Source organism: Neocloeon triangulifer, unplaced genomic scaffold, assembly GCF_031216515.1.
Source record: "Neocloeon triangulifer isolate White Clay Creek 2 clone unplaced genomic scaffold, ASM3121651v1 ptg000014l, whole genome shotgun sequence".
In the NCBI taxonomy this organism is placed as follows: domain Eukaryota; kingdom Metazoa; phylum Arthropoda; class Insecta; order Ephemeroptera; family Baetidae; genus Neocloeon; species Neocloeon triangulifer.
Genome location: NW_026775556.1, coordinates 9,899,921 through 9,916,639, shown reverse-complemented (window position 1 = coordinate 9,916,639; position 16,719 = coordinate 9,899,921). Strand labels below are relative to the sequence as shown.

Sequence of the window (16,719 nt, the reverse complement as noted above, 5' to 3'; positions counted from 1 at the left end):
TAAATTTTTTCGCTCGTCGTCACACCGACGAAAAGTCACGTCGCAGGTGGAGCAACGTTATGGAATTTATATTTTGAGAATGCGATTATTACAATGGAGCGCAATGGGTGCGGTACGTCGCGAGAACAATGCACGAGAGCGCATTTATTTTCACGAGAGTCCAATTGGCGGCTCTGCACGTCCTCAATGTCGGATCTCGTCCGCCACGCACCTCTAATTCTTTTCCTGCGAAATTTGATACTTCCTTGGGTACGTTACGAATAGTGAACGTGTATGTGTGCGGCCTGCTGGAGCGTGGCACACTATACAACTGACTGCACATACTATACTTGCTTTACTTTACAAATATCATATGTGTGAGGCAATTTTAGCGATAAAATATTTAAAACAAAAATGCTTTGCTGTATAACTTGAATTGATATTCTTGTTTTGATCATTTTCACAACAATTAAATCTAGTATGCCAAAAATGAAACTTTTAGATGAAATATTTTAGGACGGCCAAGATTAAAAAAAAAATTTAAAATACTAATAAGTAATGTTTTATAAGGGATTAAATAAAAAAAATTTAAAAATTAGCAGTCCTTATTTTTTTTAATTTTTTATTCACAATAAACATTGATCTGATTCTTCCCAGCTCCCATGTAAATTGCCTCTCCACAAAAGAAGCTATTTTATACTTGGCAACAACCAAAACTGTCCCCTATTGTATTAAATTTTGGCGCCTGGAGTGTGTCCAGCAGTGGTCGCCAGTATTGATTTTTGACGCTCTGCGAGTTGTAGCGAAACAAAATCGATTCCCATGTTCTCTCTTTATATAATATGCTCAGCATAGCTCTATGCCTTTGCACGCCTCACCTGCGATAATTATAAATTAATAAGCCCATGGTAATTTCTCACGCACCAAAAATTCTCTTATATTTAATTTTCCACCTTCTCTTTTCATCAGCGACTGTTATGGCACCGATAGGTGTCAGTCGATTGCGTTTGTAAACAAACTTTGGAAAAGGCAACAAAAAGATTAAGAGGCGTTTTATCTCTCAGGTCGGACGAGCACCTGCCTTCGTAATCAGTCGACCGGTGTTGGAAACGGTGTCTGACTCATTTGACGCTTTTGGGCACTGAAATTCAACCATGGGTTTGGTATTGCAATGAGTAATCGCGTTAATCATCAGAGAAATTAATACGCACGACAATTCCGGCCGAGTTGGAAACGCCAAAACAAAGACGGAAAGAAAGATTATAGAAAATTAGGAAATTGATTCCATGGGACAAGAATCTAGAACATAATTAGAATTCTGAGCACGTATATTCAATTACGGTCTGCATTTGTTTTAATTTTTAACAATACAAATAATGCAAAAAGTTATGGCCATGGCCTTGGTTCGCAAGAGTAATTGCAAACAAATTCGATTCTGCGAAGAAAATCACTTTCAATGCCCCTTTGTGCTTTGTTCGCTTTGCAAAACCATAAAATTACCATGAAACAATTACATACAGCCACTTTAGCACCGGCCGGCAAACTAATGGCACACAATGGCGGCTGAAAATGGCTACAAAACCGCCGAGATTTGCCTTTGAATTTACTCACCGCCAGCGTGAAGAGAAACTCGGCGAGACACCGCATGCCGAGGTCTTGGCCGGCCCATCAAGAATGCAAGACTGAGGCGCGAGGGGTAGTCGCCGAAAAACTGCAGCCACCCCCCGGTTGGAAATTACACAAGTGGAGTTATTGCAATCAGGGGTGAAAAAACAGTGCGTGCAGTGTGGGTGCGTACGCGCGTGAGTCAGCCCTGCCGGCGAAGCGCAGCCGGGGAGGGCAAGAAGTGCATTCGGATCGATATTTGGCCAAGGCGAGATGGAGACGGATGCACCGAGGTGCGCCGTAAGTAGCAATGAATGCACCCCCGATTGTCTGATAACGCGCCCTCGCGTGTCAAACGGCAGCTCGGATTACCACAATTTACATAGAGAACAGAATGTGCTGGACAGGCTTGATGGATAGAGATTTTATTTTAATAAATTTAATAATCAATTTTGAAGCAAAAGAAAGGAGGTATATTAATGTGAATTAATTTTAAATGGAAATTTTAAATTTATAAATATTTTGAATTAAGTAAAAATTTAAAATAACTTCGAAATTTTCTAAATTAAATTTTAAAATAAATACATTTAATTTGCATAACACAGTTAAACCTTACAATCACTTTTTTTGCATTCAATGTAAAATAATTAATTTAATTCTTATGTTGGCCAAGAATAAAACACCCTGTTGGATGTTTGTGTGGCAATAGTAGGACTTTGAGAGTAAATCCGTCATAAAGAAAAAGCCATAATAATATTCCTATCCAAACTGCGTAACTCCAAAGCCCATTATTACAAAACCATTCAAGTGGAGGCAAATAAAGCTCAATTGCTCGATCTGGCAACTTCCATCTGGTTGCCCTCGTCTTGTGATATTATTTCTCATAGAAAGCTCTTGTGGTCCCGCGGGCCACGTTGGGGCAGGTCCTAGGCGTGGGTGACTCACGACGGATCGCACCCCTCGCAATGTACCTGCGTTACGCACAGCCCTGCCACACCCGGCCACGCCCCCTTCTGACTCATCTCGCCTATTTTTGTGTTATTTATTATGGAGTGCGAGAGACGAGAGTACCTGGCACTGTTTATCCATCGCAGCCAGTTGCGCGTCGAGTGCCTTTCTTTATCTGCAGCAATGGTGCCAATATTGACAGGCCGTCATCATAACATGGGACGACGGATTATGAACATATTGCGCGGATAATGTGCACTGTCATCACTTGCTCATTTATTCAGCGGTGAGGGCTCTCGAGTAGCAAAGACCAAGCCAGCACCTTGCGGGTCGGCAAACTTTATGGCAACGACCGAGGGTGTAAAAAAAGAGCACTTTCGCCAAGGCCGCAATTTTCCTGTGTTGAACAACACTGAGAGACATGAATTTAAAATGAGAAAAAAATGACATTTTACTTTCTTCTAAAATTACATTTTGTTCTTGCGCATATTTAAATTTTGAATAAAAAAAAAGGATAAATAATTAATTTTCTCTAACATGAGCAATGCAAGATTTTTAACATTAATAAAGTATAAAATTATTGTAGGAATGAGCAGGATTGCGATATGTATGGTGTAATTCTTATGAACCAGACCGATATTTGGAAAAAAAATTGACGTAATTTATTATTATTTTTTTTTAAATTTAAATGAAGGGCACGGTTCAAGGTCAAGGCGAGCACGTTTAATTCAATTACATTGTATTTTATGTACGCAAGAGAGAAAAAATTAAGGAAGCTGCTTGTGTGAAACGCGATATCGAGAGCATTCCTCAATGACATTTACTGTCTCACAATGAGCAGCGACGGCAAAGCTCACTTCCTTTGCAATTATTTCAGCAGCACTGTCAAGATCAAACGCAGTGGCTCTGGTTACCGCTTTGAATACAATGGGAATTATTGCAATTGCACAACTCAAAAGAATTTCATTCTAACTTTAAAAATGTTTTAACTAAAATGATTATGATATCTTTCAATTTGACTTTTAACCATCAGGAAAGTCCATGCAGAAAAATTCCTGTGTGCTAATCAGGAAGTTGTGTTTTCCTTAGACCACTAGATTTTTTTTTAAATTTCTACTGGATGTTTTCATGCAAAATGGGAAAAATCCAGTAAGAGCAGGAAAACGTCCGCTTGATAATGTCCAGTGTATTACGTTATTTTAAGCAATAACAATTAAAAAACTGATGCATTCAATTAGAAAGTCAATATTAATTGAAACTTTAACTTGGAGGTTGATTATAATTATTAAATTGAGCTGTTTAGAATGAAATGAGGTTTCAATTTATTTAAAATTTATGACCGTAACGTTTGTGAACTGTAAATGATATACTAATCCAACATTCTCCATTAAAACTCGCGCCTTATCTCAGTTACTTGAAGCAGCACAAACTAATGCTCCACCGCAAGTGCTTCCTTCCTTCGACCGCAGTGGAAGGCCATAAGAGCATATTGAGAACTCGGAATGCACTATTTTCCAAGATGCATTTTAAACTATCTCGGGACGTGTTTTGCCGCTCCCGGGAAGATCAGCAGTTGCGACATCCACTGATAAACTGATATAATTAAGCGCTGTCAGTTCAGTGACGCAATCTTAAATTAAACACAGTATTGTTTGTATGCGGGACCTCCTCTGCTAGGGGGCCTAATTCTGATTTCTTTTTTATTCCCTACCGGCCATTCATCAGCGACAGTTTCCCTCGTTCATTCGTTTTTCTGACACTCCATTAATTAATTGGTGTGAGCGGACGATTAATTAATTCGAGTGCGGAGAGCTAGGAATTTTTATTGCCGATCCGCGTTTCTCACCAAGTAAAAGTATAGAGAGATGCTCAAAGATGTTATCTCGGCAAAAGGCGGAATATTTGTAATCGCGGCAACATTCATTTGGCAAGGAATCGTGCGTTTTGTATCATAATTTTGAATCAAGGACGTGGATTTTTACGTCATTCGAGCGTGAAAACATTCCTTATATAACAAAATTTTACACATTTCCATTACATTATCATCAAAACAGATGGATTTGGATTTGAAATTTTGATTTAATTTATTACAATATTATTTTTTAATAATAAAAAGAATTTATACTGATTTGGAATCGACTGAAATTCGATTTTTTTTATATAAATTTGGAATATCTTCTGATATTTTTTTTAATCAACAAAATCAATTATTGATTTGCAGATATGATAAATTCTTACCGTGGACTGAATTTCCGCGTCTGAGATTTCAACACTCTTGAGTCGCACGTTCACTTGTCGTTTCCAGGTTTTGTAAAAACTTGTCTTCCTCTGAAGAGTCGGGACTGCACCCAACAAGGGTTCCATTGCCGCGGATCGAACTGCGTGCTTTGCGATAAAGCAAAGTAATGTTATAAATAATCGAATAGTCAAGAATCCAGATGGCCCACAATTGCGCGGACAAAAGTGCTTCCCCGAGCAAGACGCGGCGATCTTATTAAATTACCACGAGGCACGCGCAAAGCCAGCAAAAGTGGATAAATAAAACTTTGGCATTCTCTTATGCATAATGCATTGTGGAAATGCAATGGACTGGCCGGCGGAACAAAAAAGTTGAAGAGACCGAAAAAATAAACGAGAGGACGCGGCGCAAAATGAAGCAGCGACTAATTCTGCAAAGTTGGTCGGAGCCGAGTGGAATTTTGATCAGGCCGACGTCTGGCTATTGTGATGTGCGGCTGGGAAAGAGCGAAACCGCGAAACTTGAATTTTGCAACTCGTTTATTTCTTTCTTTCTTCACTTTCCGGAGCACGCCAAAACCACGATTGTATTCAAAGCAAACAGAATAATTTCTTGTTTGCACAAATTAATGTGTGGATTTTGAAACGGCTGGGGAAATTTGGCGGCGTTGAAGAATTACAATCGTGCGGTTGGAAAAGGATGTCCGGACCTTCTGCAGACGTGGCGGGTCATTGACAAACGTCAAACACTTCCACAGTACATAAACAAGGAACAAAAGTGTTGCAATTGACGCACAGAAAATTTCATTCCATTGGATTTTAATATGATAAAACAATTTAATTCAATTCTAAATAAATTATTAGACATTGACTTCTAGTTTTAAGTTAGAACGTAGATTAATACATATAAACACAATTTAAATGTAATTAAAATTAAATTTTATGGATTTGGAAATTTTGCTTTACATATGAATTAAGATTTCTATATCAGCCAGATTTAAAATAAAAAGTTTAATATGACGCTCCAATCAAAAGATTTCTCTGACTGAAAGTCATGTGCGCTAACAATCTTTATTATTTGCTACATTATTCGCGTACCTATTTCTGCGTTTCATTCTATACCAAAAGCGACACCGGCAAGAGAGGTAGTAGCACAAGCCAGAGGAAGAGAGGAGAGATATCAGTGAATGTGTTGTCAAAAAGACGCTAAGAAACTAAATTACAAGAGAAATAAACAGCTATAGAATTATTTTTGCTAATTTTAATGGTTTTATCACGGTTAAAATAAAATGCATATAAATGTGTACAACTGATTTTGATAATTTGAAACTGGAACTCTACAAAATATTGTGTTAGAATAATGGCATATTTTATAATTTATAATAAATTGTTGGTAATGGGGAGAATATATTTTTATAAACATTTTTTGAATTATATAAATTTCCAATTTATAAAATAAATTTTTAAATAATATTCCTCATTCAATTTTCAGAGAAAAAATGAGATATTTTCATATAATTAGAATTATTTCTAATGCATATTTTTCAATTGATAGTCTTGTTCGTAAAAAAATAATTGTGTTATTTGCAACATTATTTGCGTGCATTATTATTACTGTGTCAGAATCGATCGCGACAAAAGTGAGCATTAGGTCGAGCACGCGAGTATGATTTTCTGTGTGGCTCGCATCCATTCGTCCACTTCCTGTGTGCTTTGCACCTGCTCCAGTTTCAGTTCTCAGAATTGGCTCCGTCATTTTGAGCCGTTCTCATCGTTTACCCTCAAATTTACGGCCACTGATTCCATTTGGTGGCAAAATACAATGATAAAGAGAGCGGTTACTTATTTATCATAAAATAAAAATTTGTTTACCAGCACCCAAAACTGTAGCTTCTCTTAACACCAAAAATTTGACAAATCTGAAGTTTCAAGACAATCTTAAATTTTTAGCAAATATTTACTACACATAGAGGTGAAATTTTTTCATTCCATGAGAATTTATTGACAATGAAGTATTTTTACAAATTAGTATAAAAGGATAAAAAATTTATTTATTCTGAATTATAAAGATTATTAAATATTGAAATTCATCACCATAAAAATAAAAAATTCAGTTATTTTCTTATTCCAAATTTTTCTCTGAATGAATAATGACACTTTTGAAAGACTATAAAAGTGATCATAATAACGAAATTGTTTAGCCCGACAAATTCCTTGAAAAAAGGTTTTTTTTTAATTCTTTTGTACAAAAAATGACTGTTAAAAAATGAAAAAATTTGAATGATAATAATTAATAAATTTTTATAGAACTCTGACCCTCCGTTAAGTAATTCCTTGGATAAAAAATATTTAAAAGAAGAGGCGCCACCTGTGCACGCGCAATGTCTGCCCGCCGAATACCTTTGGCATCTGCAGGTACGAACCTTTCTTTTGACTCAGGTCTTTTCAGGGCCACTCGTTTGATCGCTCAGGGGGTCGCAGGCAAGCGTCGGTCGATCCGTTCAATTCACGCTGGACCGTTTCGGAGGTAAAAAAAGAAACAAAAGTTATTTCACCCGCGGGGAAAGGGGCAGGAAAAAGCAGCGAGCTTTCAGATTTTCTCTCGACAATTGTTCACTTTTCGTTTTGATCGATGTGTCGCCGCTTTTTGCGTCAAAAAGCAAGAAGCGGTCACGCACGCGAAGAGGCAATTTTGCTTCTGGCAATTATCCTCGCACAAAAAGTGGTTTTCTGTGAAAAATTGGAAATGGATTTATTCTTCTCGATATTTTTAGCTTTAATGTCAGTGAAGAGAAAAATTGCTCAGCTGCGAAGAATGCCAAGTGAAAATAAAAACACGTCATGGATTTACGTCACAGCTGATCCGCAATAAGTATGTAAGTGGCATTTTACAATTATTGCAGCAATTTGCAAAGGTACAAGAAAGTATTGCAAGTACATAATTATTCTGTGAAATACACAATTTTTCATCAGATAATTGGTAATTTAAAAAATTAAAATGGAAAAAGATTTATAATTTTCTACAAATATTAAAATTTCTCTTTTAAATTATAAAATTTCAAATAGTAAATAAATATAACTGAATTTGATTATGTATTGTTGTTTCTTGGTCACATTGTTACAAATTCAGTTTCGAAAAGGAACTGTTGAATTAAAAGGCATCGTCGCTAGCAAGAATTTTGCTAAATCTTTAAAAAAAAGACCATTTCCGCTAAAGCGAATAAACGAATTGTATAAACATAATTTTAATGAAAACTGTCAAAATAAATTCGGAATTTTCGCAAATTCTTCAAATTCAAATCGGATAAAGGCGACCTTTGGAGGCGGACGGTCGGCATGACCAAACAAGGGAGTGGTTCCCTTCCCCAAAACTTCTCGCCCGAGGACGCGTTGCCAGTCGACCTTGGCGGTCGCACCTGACGCCCTGAGTTCAGGGGTCCGCGGGCCCCGCGCCGCAACCCCACCCCGGCCTCCGACGGCATGTTTTGGTGCGAAGATTCGCGGTGTACTCACCCACAGCTCGGTGCCCCAGCTCAAGTTGTCGGTATCCATTTTTCGGGCGGCTGCAAATTTTGGTCACTGCACCACTGAGACTTGCTGTCCTCGCTGCTGCTCGGCTAACGCAAATTCACACGCGCACTCTGGACTTATCTCGGCCGATGCACATAATAGTTGTTGGGCATTAGGTTAACATGGCTGACTCACTCCAGTCCGAGCTGAATATTCTCTGTGTGTGCCTGCGCTCTTGAAAAAATAAACCTTCTTCTTTCCTCGACAACTCAGACGGACGTCGCACAAGCAAAACACTGCTCCGGACTCAACGAGTTGCGCTGCCGAGGAATTCGCGACCGCCGCGCTATCCAGCGACCACCGCAGAAGCTCGGAGAAAATTTCAAAATGCTTGAGCGCGATGAACAGAGAATTTCTCTCAATTTTTTTTTGTCAACATTCGATCAGATTTTTTATATTAAATTTAATTGCAACAATGAGTAATTAGAAAGGTACATTAGCTATATGTAATTGCTAACAATTAATTTTTAGTACAGAATTTAATAAATCAATTGCGATCCGAGCAGCTAGAATTTTTTGTTTCAACCAATTTAATAAATCAGACACAGTTAAAAGTGTTCTGTGAAAATATTGAATTTGTTTTTTAATATTGTATTGGTTGCTTCCTGGATCAGTTATTATAATTATTATATTATTGATCAAAATGTTGCATTTTTTCCAGTTTTTTCCAGGTACAAAGAGTAAGAAAAGTATGGTATGAAGTCTGAAAGATATTAATTATCAATAAAAAAAAGGAAAATTTCACAAAAAATACGAATTTTTTCTGTACGTCAATTTTTAATGCCTGCTTTCCTAATTTTTCTTGAAACGTTTGATCCGAGCTGCACGTAGTCCCTCGCCCTCGACGTCGTCGGCATCAATCTTTGGCGGGGCTGGAAAAAAAGATGCTTGAGGCGATGAGGCGGGCTGCACGAATCTCCTCAATATCATCCTGAAAATCCCATTCTTCAGCTGGCTCGTCGACGATCTCAACACTGCTGTTTTCCACGGCAATGGTCGCCACAATGACTTCAAGAGCCTCCTCAACGGCCGGCGAGTTTTGGGTTGAGCATTATATATTTGTCCAAGAATGTGCAGAAATGGATTTTTGTGCCTGGGTGGAGGCGGACGGAAAACTGGTTCTGTTGTTTTCACCTTGATTTTAACCAGCAAGTTGTCCACCCTTAGCTGGCCTCAAGCTCGTCTCCTTCAATCAAAAACCGCTGCTGCTTCTTCACCACCTCTTCGATCTCAACACTCTTCTAGCATTGTCTACAGCTTCGTTCATTTCGATCGAGACCAAAACCGCTGGGGGCAGGCGGACGACCTCAACTGCACGTTTAGAGGGCTCCTCTTCGGAGACAAGCTTTTGAGCTTCACTTCTGACAGGTAGATTTGACGCGCTGCCAGACCGTCTAAAAATCTGTGGATCCCACGTGGGTTGCCTTCCCTCTTGTGGTATAACACGCAGGGTCACCTCTGCAAGGCTTTCAACTCGAAGCTTTTTCATCATTTTCCAAATCCATGGGCGAAGACGCTCATCCAACACAGCCAATCCGCCTTGAGCCAGAAAGTCTTAGAGCCAAGCAAAATTTTCAAAATTGGGAATTTTGTCAATTGAATTCGCGATCAACTGCCGACTGTGAACTTGACTAGACGGCATGGTGGAACGTTCTGACTATGGATATTAGAAGGTGGATTAGACAACAATCAGTTTTGGGCGTGTCTCAAATTTCTGTGCCGTGACGTCACAGTGAATCAACCAATCAGAGCCCAACAATCGAAAAAAGTGCAAATTGTTCACTGCAATTTGGTTGATCGCGACTTTGGTCACGTTAGATGGGCAAAATTTAATGAAAAATAATTTTAAAGAAGTAAAAATTTGCAAAATAAAACTTAAAGAGTTGCTTGATACGACCCTTTGATTAAAAATATTTAATTTGCACGGACACCTGAGATATAAAAGGGTTTGCTAGGAGTAGTGCCATTGGAAAAATAATTATTTTAGAAAAACAAACCTTATGGGAAAGTTGTAGCCAAAGACATGTTCTTTCTTTTCTCAATTGTAAAAAAGGCGTTGAAAATTTTTTTAAGTACCGAAAAATTGGAATAAAATAAAAAATTGTAATTTTCTACAAGAAATAATTTTTTTAGATTTTTTCTGAGATAGCCAATCGATTCAACATGTATTCATTAGTCTATGACTAAATTTTCATACAAAAATTCGCAGCCGTTATGAAATAAGAATTAAAATACTTCAACGGGCCGTGTTTATGTTTAGAGCCAAAGAGGTGTCATTGGAGTTTAAGCTGTTATTTCGTAACGGCTGCGAATTTTTGTATGAAAATTTAGTCATAGACTAATGAATACATGTTGAATCGATTGGCTATCTCAGAAAAAATCTAAAAAAATTATTTCTTGTAGAAAATTACAATTTTTTATTTTATTCCAATTTTTCGGTACTTAAAAAAATTTTCAACGCCTTTTTTACAATTGAGAAAAGAAAGAACATGTCTTTGGCTACAACTTTCCCATAAGGTTTGTTTTTCTAAAATAATTATTTTTCCAATGGCACTACTCCTAGCAAACCCTTTTATATCTCAGGTGTCCGTGCAAATTAAATATTTTTAATCAAAGGGTCGTATCAAGCAACTCTTTAAGTTTTATTTTGCAAATTTTTACTTCTTTAAAATTATTTTTCATTAAATTTTGCCCATCTAACGTGACCAAAGTCGCGATCAACCAAATTGCAGTGAACAATTTGCACTTTTTTCGATTGTTGGGCTTTGATTGGTTGATTCACTGTGACGTCACGGCACAGAAATTTTTGAGACACGCCCAAAACTGATTGTTGTCTAATCCACCTTCTAATATCCATAGTTCTGACGAATTTTGAACAAATTCTTAGCAACAATCAAAAAGAAATTTCCGTTGGCCGCAACAATCGCAGTTTTGGTATCAATTAATAACACTTTATTAACATTGAGGAAGAACGGATAAATGAAAAATGAGAAGGGTAAATTTTTGTAACCATATATTTTTTATAAGGAAATTTTTATTGGTCAAGATAAATAAAAATTGGCATTTTGTTGATAGAATTAACCACTTTTGTTACGAGCGATACAAAGTTAAAAGAATACCATTCTAATTTTTTAGTATGTTATGTTGGGGTCAACAAGAGCCTCCTCTCCCTAAATTTTCAATTAAAAATTTTGAGGACTTAATTTTCCCAGAATAACGGGTTTTCCCAAATTCACAAAATATTGAATATCTTTGCTCCTATAGCCACAACAAGCACGCCGAGTGCACTTGTCCCTTGTCCGGCGTGGCTCGGCTCGATCGAAACTGTCCTGCAGTGCCGTCAGTGCCGAGACGAGAAATTTAAACATTAATAGTGGAGTGGTTGGTCTGGAAAAAAAATTTGATGACCAACGCAGAGCCGAGTCATTGTTTTGATAATATACATAATTTCTAATTTCTTCCTATGCTGTGCAGCTACTGAAATTTTAATTGAGTATATCCTACTTAAAAAATAGAACAAAGATTGGAAATTAATTATTTTACCACTGATTTTTTTTACTCTGCTATTGACTTTTCATCAAAAAGCAAAAAAATAAGGATTTTCTTTATACACCAATGATCCCGTGCCCTTGCGCCACTGTGTTTTAACATATTTGACTAAGCTTCCCATATTTTCTGTATGCATGGACAAAATATGTTTTTGCATAAGATACACAGATATATCGATTTGATCATATTTTATGAAAAATTTGATGCATAATATTATTCTTAGTGTTGAAACCTGTTGAAAAAATTGTATTGGGAATATTCTCATGCTGAGATATAAAATCTAATAGTAGTAGTAAATAATCATTTTTCAATAAACTAATTTTTAATGCGCTCTATTTTTAAAATTTACTCTGTCAATGAGAAATGAGTAAAATTTGATAGAATTCTGCCCTTGGTAGATACAAATAAAATTAATAAATTTATAATTTGACCATGGTAGAGAAGAATAATGGAGGTTTTTTTTATATTATGGTATATTACTTTATTTCAAGTGATCAGTATTTTATTTACAGATATAATGTGAATCATTTTGAAAATTGGCCCCGAAATTTTTTGTGTTGTGACTAAACACATCAAATTATAGTTTGATCCCGGTTACCCTAATTTATTTATGGGAAAAAAAATTCAAATCAACATTGTAAAGAGTAAAGTAAATTGTATATAAGAGAAAAATATGGCCACTAAGCAATTGTAAGCTAACAACAGTGAAACTTTTAACAATAAATTAAACTTTTCTAGACGATAATAATACATTTCGCAATAATGTAGTACAGTATAATAATAGACACATTGTACAACATTGCATTCATTCGTTGGTTAAGTGCTTCTTTCTGACAGTTATTCACTCCTACCAAAACTATCTATATTACACAAAAAGCTTACTTCACCAAAATAAGACTCGCTTAAAATAGAGTCTAGAATATTGCATATATATATACGTATTTTAATGAGAGATGTCGGAGGATCGAATGATTATTTATGGTGGTATTGACTGTACTGAAACATAACACACAGAAGCAGATGCTTCATAAACGGAGGTATGCGTTTTAGAGGTGAGTTGCCTTTTTCTTCCTGAACAAACTGGTCAACGCGTTTTGCTTCTTTTCGGACTTTTTGCTGGAAGAGTCTCCATTTTCGGAAGGTGGGTATTCCGAGGAGGAGTTCCTTGATGGGCCTTGGCTTGGGTTCAAGTTAGGTGGGTAAGCAGGTACACTAGTTGGGCGGCCTTGAGGAAGATTTCCGTACACTAAAAATTTTAAATTTACTTCAACGGCAACTTAAGATAAAATTTTATAACACTGTTCATGCATTTAATGTAACTAAAACAAAACTGCTCTAATAATATGATGCAAACACGGCTTAATGCAAGCTAGAAACAAACATTTATAATTAGCTCACCATTGTAGGCTGCTTGGTAAGGTTGACGACTGGCAGGAGGCGGTGGCATTGATGATGGCAAGGGTGGTGCAAACACTACAAAGATATGCAGAAGTCAAGCACAAGTAAAGCAAACAAGCACTAATTATAATCTAAATTAGCTGACATTCCATGCTTATTACGTTATTACAGACAACACAGACAAATCTGGCCTTTTAAAATATTGGCCACTCACTGTGATAATATTGGTAATAAGAAAAGTTATGATGAGATGTGTAATACTCATGTCCTGCAGGAAAATGATTGTAACCAAAAGTGAGATATGAGAATCAAGATTTGCTAGTTTTCAAAGCATAATTAGACGGACACAAACATATTATTGAAGCGAACCAAAACAATCAAAAAGATACAGACCTCCTTCATCTGGTCTTCTCAACCAAACGTCATCATGACTGGAATTGAGTGAAGATCTAGGTGTTGGCTCTGGAGCGTATCCTCCATCTAAAATAAGTAAAGGAAGCATTTTGTACAAAGCCTAAATGTCAAGAGAAAATTTTACCTGGCCGGTAAGAAGCGGGAAGGGTATTCCTCTGCGCCCACTCACCAGAGCTTCGCTGTGTGGATGGTCCTCTTGGAGGCACAGGTGGCTTTTCAGAAGGTGGCTAAATAATTCGGGTCAGTAAGAGCTTTGGTGAAAATAATAGTGGTTTATTACCTGGAGTCTCTGAGTTGATGCGTGGTTGGAGTTATTAGATGTTGGATGCAAATGATGGTGATCAACCTCGTCTTCAGAGCTACTAGCATCACCTGTTGTGGCTGCACTTTGTTGAGAGTCAATCGACATTCGTCTGCCACCAGGACTCTGACAAGTGATTTGATAATGGTAATTTACTTGATGGAAATTTAGAGTAATTACTTTTCCAGCTTCCTCGTAACTCAGCAGTTGCAAATTTGGAGGCAGGTCTGCGTGGAAGTTGACTTTGTTGATCCAGTCCTCCATTTCGCTCTGTGTGCTGGCGAGGAACAAGTACTCGGAACCATCGGCGCCACTTAGCCTGAAGACATGTTTCTTCTTGGTATAATCTTCAGCCTTCTCACACTTTGCTTTGTAAATGATGATAGGCGAGGTGGCTGCTTTGCTCTGGACGAAATCATCCAAGTCCTTGAAGAAGCACAACAGCTGACCACACAAAACTGCAAATTGATTAAACTTTAGTTTAGAATTGTGATTTTGGATTATCGACAAACCCGTGTAGTATGACTTCCATGATCTGACTGTTGCTCTTTTGCCTCCACTCATCAACTCATGCTTTCGGTCCAATATGCCGCGAATTTCAACTGGTGGAAGATTTTCAGGGCCTGGTCCAGGACTGTCGACAGCGCCTGGTCTTCTAAAGCTCTGTGTTCTTCTCCTTGTTGTGAAGCTAGGCACTCGTCGAACAGGGTTGGCCTTCTTTTCCACCTTCATGCTCTCCGCACGTTTGATATCTAGAGAAATATAATTTATATTGGCATCTTATCTTTAAGATTTGAGAAAATGACAGTAAACAGGACAGACGACAGAGAAAAAGGATGCGAGATGTTGGTACCTGACGCAGGCCTGAGTCTCTCAGAACCAAATCTATACCGAAAATCATATCGAGTATCTAAGCCAAAATCTGAAGAGTGAAGAGTGCATTTATGATTTCCATGCAAGAAAAAGAGGACGAGGAAATGAAATAAGATGAAAGTGTTAGTAAGGTTAGAAAGGGAAGAAAAGATAAGAGTTTCATACCTGTGGCCCGACGCTGGTTGAAAAGCTGTGTAAAGCTGCCACTTTTGCTCAATCCAAAACCACCTGACTCTTGGCTGTAACATTGGAATGAACATAATTTTTATCCTGGCATAAAAAAACACAGTACCTAGGCTCCTGAATGGCTGGTGGGTAGTGGTCTTGTCCATTTCGCATTTCCTGAGCACGTCTCCTGTCATCCTCTTTGCGCCTCTGTTCTGTGATTTTCTGTATTTCAGCCCTCTTCCGAGACTCCTGTCTTTCTCTATCTGCTCTCTCCTTCTCTGCCTTTTTGGCCTCTTCCTCCTCTTCCTTTTGCTTTGTGAACTCTTGTTCCAGCTGAAACACAGCTTAGAAGGCATCTTTAAATTTGTATTATATTCTTACCAAAGTTATTCTCTTCAAAGCATTAAACTTGTCTTCCTGTGCTTCGACAGTTTTTTCAAAGTCTTCGTGCTTTCTGATCAGCTCCTCGACCTCCGGGATAGACTCTCCAAGGTCGGGATCATGAAGGACAGGCTCTCGAGCACTAAGCCAGGCTTCACACATTTCAGCATCACGTTTGAAGATCTAAAATAGGAGGTTTAGTAATTTTACTTTTATCTCACCAGTGCAGACAAATACCTGTGTGTCAAGGTTCTGCTCGTAAATGTGTTTCCGTCTTGCCCAAGTTTCAACCAAAAGTTTGCGCCTTGTCTCCAAAACTGAAAGCCTCTCTCTAATCTCACTGGACAGGAAGTGTCCCTGTTAAAAAAAGAAAATTAGATTTACTTTTTAGTACAAAATTGAAGTGGATCTAATTTGAGAAAGAAAGCTCTATCTGTCTATTTCTTACCCCGTAATCCTTAAACAATGAATGCATGCAAAAAAAGAAGTAAAAAAACTTCAAGAGTCTAATTGAAAGTAAATTTACCTGCTCAATCAACTTATTTCCAGTGTCAAAGAAATCGGCAAAGGCTTCGTTTCTGGAACTCATTTCTTGCTGGTACTCTTCATGTCTTGAAATGAGCAATTCAGCTCCTGGCACATCTGCAGCTAACTCGGGTGATGTTATTTTTGCCATCATTTCATTTATCCAAGCCCTGTAAATAATTTTTTTTTTTATAATTTGGCAAAAGATTAAGGATTCTATTACATTAGATCTCTGTATTCATCAAAGTATGCCTGAAGTTTTTCAGCCTGCTGCAGCTTCTCGCATCGAAGCTTGGCTTCAGTTTGAAGCTCAACAAATGCATCATTGAGCTCTTCTTTCTTTGCATCAATGTGCTCTTTGGCGTCGGGGAACAAGGTGCTGAGTCGGGCCGCTTCTGAGTTCACTGTGTCGACTTGTGATTTGAGTGCTTCCATGTCTCTTTCATAACCTTGGTGTTTTCTGACAAGAGCTTGGATGGACTCGAGGTCGTGGCCATAGCCCTCGGCATACATAGCCGACGTCTTTTCTTGTGCCCAAGCGATTGTCTCGTCAGCTGTTCGGTCAAAAATGTGAACTTGTTTGGCCCCAGCAAGAGCTTCTTGTCGAGCAGCGGCCAACTCTTTTAAGTCTTGATATAGGGTCATCACGTCTTCCAGCTTGGCCTCAACCTTGGCTCTGTCAGCATTGTTGGCCGATTTTGATAGGCCTTTCTTAGCAGCAGTGCTGTAAAATAGAGTTAAAATAAGTTTCCAATAAAATTCAAGAAATT

At 37.8% G+C, this 16,719-nt stretch overlaps 2 protein-coding genes across 6 annotated transcripts in view; both read right to left on the bottom strand.

The window, feature by feature from the left end:
* Positions 1-8,588, bottom strand: part of LOC132201197 (formin-binding protein 1-like) — a 34,130-nt gene extending 25,542 nt beyond the window's left edge. Inside the window, exon 1 of the mRNA XM_059627177.1 lies at positions 8,284-8,588. Coding sequence (XP_059483160.1) covers positions 8,284-8,322 — 39 coding nt within the window. The 5' untranslated portion in view covers positions 8,323-8,588. The remainder of the gene's footprint in view (positions 1-8,283) is intronic.
* Positions 8,589-12,353: 3,765 nt separating this feature from the next.
* Positions 12,354-16,719, bottom strand: part of LOC132201784 (spectrin beta chain) — a 34,862-nt gene continuing 30,496 nt past the window's right edge. For 3 of the 5 annotated variants that reach the window (XM_059628253.1, XM_059628250.1, XM_059628254.1), the window contains exons 35-48: positions 16,173-16,673; positions 15,951-16,119; positions 15,662-15,781; positions 15,425-15,607; positions 15,168-15,376; positions 15,041-15,114; positions 14,856-14,924; positions 14,515-14,754; positions 14,183-14,460; positions 13,982-14,128; positions 13,826-13,928; positions 13,681-13,767; positions 13,288-13,362; positions 12,354-13,135 (exon numbers count right to left, since the gene is read on the bottom strand). In XM_059628253.1, the coding sequence (XP_059484236.1) occupies positions 12,936-13,135; positions 13,288-13,362; positions 13,681-13,767; positions 13,826-13,928; positions 13,982-14,128; positions 14,183-14,460; positions 14,515-14,754; positions 14,856-14,924; positions 15,041-15,114; positions 15,168-15,376; positions 15,425-15,607; positions 15,662-15,781; positions 15,951-16,119; positions 16,173-16,673 (2,455 nt within the window). In that variant the 3' untranslated portion in view covers positions 12,354-12,935. The remainder of the gene's footprint in view (positions 13,136-13,287; positions 13,363-13,680; positions 13,768-13,825; positions 13,929-13,981; positions 14,129-14,182; positions 14,461-14,514; positions 14,755-14,855; positions 14,925-15,040; positions 15,115-15,167; positions 15,377-15,424; positions 15,608-15,661; positions 15,782-15,950; positions 16,120-16,172; positions 16,674-16,719) is intronic. The other 2 variants (XM_059628252.1, XM_059628251.1) reach the window with 2 other exon arrangements.